Source organism: Mastomys coucha, unplaced genomic scaffold, assembly GCF_008632895.1.
Source record: "Mastomys coucha isolate ucsf_1 unplaced genomic scaffold, UCSF_Mcou_1 pScaffold12, whole genome shotgun sequence".
Lineage (NCBI taxonomy): Eukaryota > Metazoa > Chordata > Mammalia > Rodentia > Muridae > Mastomys > Mastomys coucha.
In genome coordinates this window covers 31,889,958-31,897,742 of record NW_022196894.1, presented here as the reverse complement: position 1 = coordinate 31,897,742, position 7,785 = coordinate 31,889,958, and the positions used below count along the sequence as shown (strand labels likewise).

General features: G+C 44.6%; 1 protein-coding gene across 22 annotated transcripts in view; it reads left to right on the top strand.

Moving 5' to 3' along the window:
* Kalrn (kalirin RhoGEF kinase) overlaps positions 1-7,785 on the top strand; it is a 604,914-nt gene that overhangs the window by 383,586 nt on the left and 213,543 nt on the right. For all 22 annotated transcript variants that reach the window (XM_031363740.1, XM_031363737.1, XM_031363736.1 and 19 more), the window contains exon 28: positions 4,602-4,694. In XM_031363740.1, coding sequence (XP_031219600.1) covers positions 4,602-4,694 — 93 coding nt within the window. The remainder of the gene's footprint in view (positions 1-4,601; positions 4,695-7,785) is intronic.

Sequence of the window (7,785 nt, the reverse complement as noted above, 5' to 3'; positions counted from 1 at the left end):
AGAGAGAGAGAGAGAGAGAGAGAGAGAGAGAAGAGGAGGGAGAGGAAGGGAGGTGAGGGGAGAGAGAGGAGGGACGCTCCTCTACTTTGCAATGAGTGTCTGCCCTTTCTTCCTTGTTCTTCTTTCCTGGACAAACCAAACCTTTATCTCATGGATAAAATATTTTTAAAAACCTAAACAAAACAGCATTTATGTCTTTGGTTTTGCCCCATCCTGTCTCAAGTGTGATTTTGATGAGGCAATTTTTTCTCTATGTTTCGATACCAAACCTAGCTAGACAAACACCTTGGGTTTACAGATGTGATGATATAACTGATGCTGCCAAGTTTTATTTTCTCAGTCATAGCAGTCCAAAGGTGTGGTCCCTGAGCCAGGCCTGAGCATCTTTCTGAAGTGCAAATTCCCCACTCCAGATTGGCTGACAGAGCCTTTTCTGGACATTACCTGGCAACCTGAGTTGTAAGGAGTCCACTGGTATCTTTGATACCCACCCCAGTCTGTGATCCACTTCACTGATAATGTCTGTTTGCACTATGGCTGCACACTGGAATTTATCAGCCACCTTTGAAAAATACTGATTCCTGGCTCCTCTGAGATGCTATGAGTTGGCTCGATGCTATGATATGTGGCTAGTATTGAGGTAGCAGATGTTGTACAGCCAGAGCTGAACACTGTTGTTGTGGACATCAAGAGATGGGAAGGCTGGGATCCTCTGCTTCCTCAGAACCACGGATGGTGAATGAGAACAGTCTTGGGGGGGGGGGCTAGTGGGGCAGATCCATTTAGTGTTGGCCTCCCCCAAAATGAGAATGGCCTATTGGTTAGAAAGTAAACAGATCAAAAGGTACTGAAGGGCACAAAGGATGTGTCAGACAGAATGTTAAAAATAAGGAAAGAGGGAAGAGAGCAACAGACTAACACTGATGGCCCCTGCTAGTCCTGTCAGAAGTGACAGAAGCCTCTTCAGCAATGTGTGACAGCCATCAGCCCATCTTGCAGCCTCACTGCATTCATGGCTTCTGGAGCATCATCTATTGAATGTAAGGGAGCAGGCTAAGCCACTAGGCTTTGCAACTGGGGTCTTGCACTTCAGTTTACGAATAAACCTCTTGAGCATCATTCCAGGCTGGCACCACCAGAGTAGACTGATTCCGTGGGGATCTTGTTGCTTGATGAAGGGGTAGTTTGAGTGGGAGAAGCTAGGTAAGAAGCAAACATATGTGGCTTTTTAAAATAGAATTCATTCAGAAACGGCCTCAGGTGTCTGAAATTGGAATTGCTGGGGTAAAATAAAAGTCTAAGGAAAGTACTTCTCTCAGCTGATGCCAGGATTTACTGGATATTATATTGGGTTCTCTATACTAATGCTTCCCTTGATTGACAGTGCATTTCCGTAAGATATCTCTGGTTGGTTGGTCATCAGAGTTATCCAGAAGGGTCTTTTTGAAGTCGTAAATGGGTTGCACCCTTCCTTCTTCCACTTAGCATTTTAATAACACAATTTCTGTGCCGTCAACATGCTTCAGAAGCTTCTGTGTTTATGCTTGTCCAGCATTTCCTTTGCCTAAGATTGTCTCCCACACAGAAGCACCTATACACACATAAACACCTGAATATATGCATACATATCATGCTGAAGAATTTTTCCTATCCTTCTCAAAGTCAAATGCTGCGTTCTGCACAAACCCCACACCATATACATGCCCCGAGCTTTGTGTCTCTGTCATAGAATTTGTGGCAATTCACCAATAAATGTACCTTCCTGCACATATATGTTCCATCCAAGACCCTTGAAACCTGGTGATGTCCTCTTGATTCCTGTTTGTATACATCTCCATGCCTGGTACTATATTATATTTCCAATACTCCTACGATCTCTGTGTCCCTGTTTCTAGTCAATGTCTGATGAAGGAGATGGAGTGATATTGATCATCCTAACTTAACAAGTTACCTTTATGAGCTCTGAATTTTAAAAGCAAATAGCTCATAGTCCACTCGCCTGCAGCCATGACACTGAGATTTTAGTGAGTATCGTCTGAGAACAGAGCTAGAATGTCCAGGGCAAGCCAAGAGATGTTCCAGTTTTTAGACCTTCCTGCTGAGTTCAGTCCTACACAGGTGACATAAGCCTTGTCACCTGACAGTTGTCAGCTTGTCAATCTAGAGCAGTTGCCCCAGATGTGATCTGTTAGCATTACCCAGGAAGCATTCCTAAGCCATACAGACTCTGATTCAAACCCCAGAGGGCAGTGTACAGCTGGGTGTACCCACAGCTGCTCTCTCCAGCAGTGCAGTTCTTGCAGAAAAGTTTGGAAGGGGGCATGCACCATGTCCACTTGGTTACTTCAAGGCATCTTAGAGTAAAGAGAGCATTAGTCCAGCATTTCCTAAATGTGTTAAATGGATATGGACTATGTCACCTGCAGGAAACAGGACACTACAGGTTTGTGTTTCTGGTGCTGAACTGTGCTATTCAGTGTTCTTGCTCCACGGTTTGGGATACTCTAAAATTCTGCCCTTCCTAGGAGAAATGTGACTATCACTAATGGCTTCTGCTGGAAGTCTCCCAATTTTTTAAATATCTTTTTATTTTATTACTCTAGCAATTACCATATGTTGATTATAAAATATTACATTACAGCTTAAGAGTAAAGTTGTCTGTGATCCTAATATGGATCTCTGATCTTCACATACACACGTGTGCATATACAAACAAGTGAACATGTATGTACACACATTTGCTCCCCATAAAAAATAATTATACATATTTTAGCTATTAACAGACCCCCCACCCCCAGAAAGTACTAGTCATACTAACTCATTTCCCATATCTCTAGCTTCATATAAATGGGATATGTACTATGTGGTCTTTGTCACAGGCTCCACTGATCAGCTGATGGGTATTTGGGTCGTCCCTGTGCAGACATGACTTTTTACTTCTCTTGGGCGCGTCTTGGGGACAGCATTGCTCAATCACATGGTGACTTTTAATCTATGGGCCCAGGCTCTTGTGAGAGACTCCTGGTTTGTCTGTTTCTCCAGTCTTTTCCCGATCTGCTGTAGTCAGGCACTGTTAGCTCCTCTGAAGTGCTCACTGTGTATCTGCTCTCTTTAAGATCTACACTAGTTTGCCATTGAAATTCTTGCCTTCAAATCCTCTTTATTTCCCCCCAACCAAGTTCCATCAGTAGCTGACCCAGCTTTGCTTCTCCGCTCCTGCTTTGGTTTCCTTCCTACTCTTTTTTGTTTTTGTCTTGTTTTGTTTTGTTTTTTTGAGACAGGGTTTCTCTGTGTAGCCCTGGCTGTCCTGGAACTCACTCCGTAGACCAGGCTGGCCTCGAACTCAGAAATCCGCCTGCCTCTGCCTCCCAAGTGCTGGGATTAAAGAACCTACCTTCTTTTACTCCCTTCCTCTGTGCTGAGGCATAGTCCTCATTTCCTAACAGTGATAATTGTGTTGATCCAGGCTTTATCTCTGCTAACCTCCCTTTCTGGTGCTATCTTTTCATTGGCTATGACAGACTCTGTGTCCTTTACAGTTCTCTAGTCTCTATGTGTTGCACAGTCTCAGCTCGTGGGTACAGGGACTAATCTGTGCCCCTCTCTGTCCTCTCTACTCTGAGGCTTGGAAGGTGCTCAGTTTACAGTTGGGCATAGGGTGGATTAATAGGTGAGGCCAGAGGCACCAGCAGCACCTAAAAGCCATCATGTCGGCCAGGGCATGAGCTATGGGGATAATCACCATGTGTAACAGTGGGGACATTGCTAAGAGTGACTCTGGTTTCTGGCTCAAAAGCCCTGAGGAGTGAGAGAAGTGACTGTAGTGAGAAATGTGTAAGAGACAGAATAGTGATCTAAACTGGGATGTGCCAAATCCCAGCAGTGGCGGGGCTGGGGGTAGGAAGAGCCTTGTGTATAAGGACAGTGATGGCAGACAAGACTTGCCTCCTTCTGAGTCTCCTGGCTCTCCTGGTCCCTGTACAGCCTGTTTTCCAACCTCTGGACTTAGTTCCTTCTCTCCCACTGTCTCCCCTCTCCCCTCTCACCCTCCTCCCTCTCACCTCTGCCCCCCCCTCAGTCTGCTACTGAGTCTCCTTTCTCCTGTTATCTCCCCAGTGCTGTTCAGCTTCCTCATCTGTTTCATGAACCCACTTCTTTCCCAAAACCTTCTCCCTTTTCGCTGCCAATTCTCAGCTTCTCTCAGTCTCTGCATCTCTGTCTCTTGTTGATCTCTCTTGTTTCTCTTCCTCCTCCTCCTCCTCTTCCTCTTCTTCCTCCTCTTCTTCCTCCTCTTCCTCCTCCTCCTCTTCCTCCTCCTCCTCCTCCTCCTTCTTCCTCTCTCTCTCTCTCTTTCCCTCTTTCTCCCCCTCCTACCCCACCCCTCCCTCCCCCTCTCTTCTGTCCCTCTTCTCCTCCTGCCTCTCTCTTTCTAACCCCTACTAAAGAATATTTTCTTGTGAATATCTACCTTTGTTTATTTTTTCTCTCCTCTTATTTTCTCTTCCTCCTTTTAGAGTGTGTGTGCATGCACACACACACACACACACACACACACACACAGAGTGTTCTCTGTCTCATTGCCATCTGTTTTCATCCTATAGGAGATCCAGCAGCGGCATGGCCTGGCCAACTCCATCTCTTCCTACTTAATTAAGCCTGTCCAGAGGGTCACCAAGTACCAGCTGCTCCTGAAGGTACCTCCCCTCCCCATCCCACCCTCTCTCCTGACCAGAGGACTTCTGACAGTGGGTAACCCTCATCTGAAGCCTTTTCCCTACCTACAGCAGAGCCTCAGATGAGCCCACACCACCATTGCTGGCTCAAGACCATGTATCCTAGCCCTCAGAATTTCACATGCTTGTTTAGGGGCAGAGATAAAAGAAAAGAATGCGGGAATAAGTTGTAACTAATTTTCACCTCTAGCTACCATTGCAAACTCTTAGAGATTATCACCTCAGGTACAGGGCAGCTCTGTCCATCCTTCCTGAGCAGATTTCCTCCTCTTCCTCCTCCTCCTCCTCCTCCTCCTCCTCCTCTTCCTGGCTTCCCACTTGCTGGAGCCGAGATTGAAGTCTTGAGGATACAGTGATCTATACACCCATTGGTATCTTCCATCTCCTTGACTATTGTGTCTGTAAAAATCAGAGGGTTGTTGACAGAAAATGTATTAAACTCAATGATATCCTGAATTGTAGAGACCTGTATATTAGAAAGTCAGCCAAGTTCTGAAGTTCTGAAGTCAACCAAGACAGTGAATTTTCAAATTCAAGTTTTGAAAAAGTTCAGTAATCAGATTATGTAAAACACTGAATCAGTTGGGTTTATCTTTCTTATATAAGGATGTGCCCATTTTCTAAAAATAATATCATTTCTATAGAAAGCCAGAAAATTTGATATGGACAATTCAATATAAATGTCTATATTAGTTCTTGAAGTGTAGGGATAAAGGCAGACCTTTTGAATATATCATAGGTTTTTCATCTAATGAAAAGGACAAAAGGCTAGTTAGTGGACTTATAGAAAGTGATGTAATTGCAGAGGAAAATTCCCCTCCATTTATGTTTAGAGACAGCAGCAGAATCTAGCTTCCTCAAACCTGAAAGCCATTCCAACTTTCAGACCCAAGGTTCTCCCCACACGTTCCCCATCAGAGCCCCGCTACCCAGGTCTCTGGGGCAGGGACACAGTGACCACGATTCTTCATGGGAGGCTTAAGGCTTCCTCAGGGGAGCAGACCAGTGCTTTTTTCCTGTATTCTGTGTGAGGGCAGAGCCATACAGCCAGCCTTCCCTCCAGCCTCCTTCCTCATCCTGCAGAAGAGAGCCCAGGCCCACGGACCATCTGGCCCAGCAGAATGGCTTAGAAACAGAATGGAGTCATGTTCTGGGCTTTTGCTGAGCATGGCAATCATTAGTGTGGGGATAGATTGTGTGGCCAACATGTTGGCTCGTGGGACAGAAATGCTTCTCCTTCCTTATATTTTAACATTTTCCTGTAAAAACCAGAAACTCCCATAAGGCTTTAGGGCAAGGAGTACTTTCCTAAAACCTCATTGTGATTCTGACATTTAAGCCACAGGTGCTGTAGAATCTTCTCAGCTTGTAGACTGTAGCCTAGAATTCAGTGAACAGCCTTCTCCTTCCCTGTCCTGCTTAATGCTTGGCCCTTCGAAGGTAGCTTTCTCATGCTGATAGCCTTTTTTCAAAACTGATTTTTGTGTGAACCTGGAAAGATGCCTCAGCAGTTAAAAGTTTCTGGCTGTTTCTTCCAGAAGCCCTGAGTCCATCCCAGCACCTACATGGCAACTCAGAGTTGTCCGTAACCATTCCATGGCCTCCATGGGTGTCAGGCATGCAAATGGTGCAAGGCCATGCAGGGAGGTTTATGGACACCCACGCACAGAAAATAAAATCATTTTTTAATTTTGGTTTTAAAATAGATTTTTTGTAGCTTTTGATTTATCTATTACAAAGCCTTTGCAGGAATTGATAGGGTTGTGAGTTCTGAAAGAAAATAGATACTGATGTTCCCAGCCACATTGCCCATCTGGAATCTATTAAGATGTTGTTCTCGGAGAAATACAGCCATTCGCCTCTCTTTTAGCACCATGATGCTGAAGTTCACTAGTTAGGTGAGTTATGTGAAAGGGGTTTGGAAGGTAATAGAGTTGGAGTTAGTTGGGCTCTAGACTGCCACTCCATAGTTAAGTGTTTTAGGGGAGAGAGGTATTTGTACAGGGAATTGAGAGGCAAACAAATAAGGTAGTTGTGATTTTTATTGCAGAGAAGCTGTAAAATTATTGTAAAAAATGTAATTTTAGCCTCTTTAAAATGTGCTGGTGGCAGGGTGCCTGATGGGTAAAAATAGTGAGCTTTACTATAAATAACATGGTGTTTATTTTCTCTTTGAAGTCAGTTTAATTCCAAATAAATTGATCTTTAATTGTCAGTATCCTCTGGGGCTCATCACTTAGCTATTACAGGAAAGTGAAACCATGTCATTTGGAGTGGTTGATCCTCTGTAAATCTGCTGCTGCTGTCCTTTTCAGAGCCTAAATTAAATGTGCAGGCACCTCCTTATCAGGAACTATTGCAAGGGCCCTGGAGAATTTATTGGCTCTGCCTGCCGGGTAGATTGGTAGACTTGTTAACTTGCTTAGGGGATTGAACTAATTGGTGTTTTCTGTTGCAAACTGAAGCGTATTTCCCATCTCTCGTCTGTGCTTTAACTTAGGCATTCCTTTGTTAATGTCTGAGAACCAAGTGGGGGGTGTTACCTTCAGGAAAAGGTGGGGACACCACAGAACTTTGGGTGGGAGAAGCGTAACTTTCAGTACAATGATGACATTATGTCAACTGGAAAGGACAGGACTAAGAACTCCAACTTCCCCCAAAGTGTGCTCTGCCTGAATACCCAGACTCCTTTGATCATATGGCAATGTCTCCAGGATAACTCAGGAAAATCCAGAGCCTAGATTTTTGTTTCAGAGTCTCACTATTTTCCCAAGGAGAGAGCTTTACTAATAAGCTTGGTGGGACAGATAATCCCAAGACAGTGGTGAATCAGGAAGTCATCCAGAACCGTGGGCGAGGCTCTGTTCTTTTCCTGCACCATCTGAATGTGTTCTGCCCAGGTCGGCACACAAGATCTCCAAGTGATGGTGTGCCTCTTAGTCTCACTCCACCCACAGAAGCATAGTTGCTTTTTACTTAGAGAACCGCCTAGCCAACTCCTGTGTCACTTTCCAGAGAGCTATGCCATTAAAGCTGGGTCTGATCACTACAG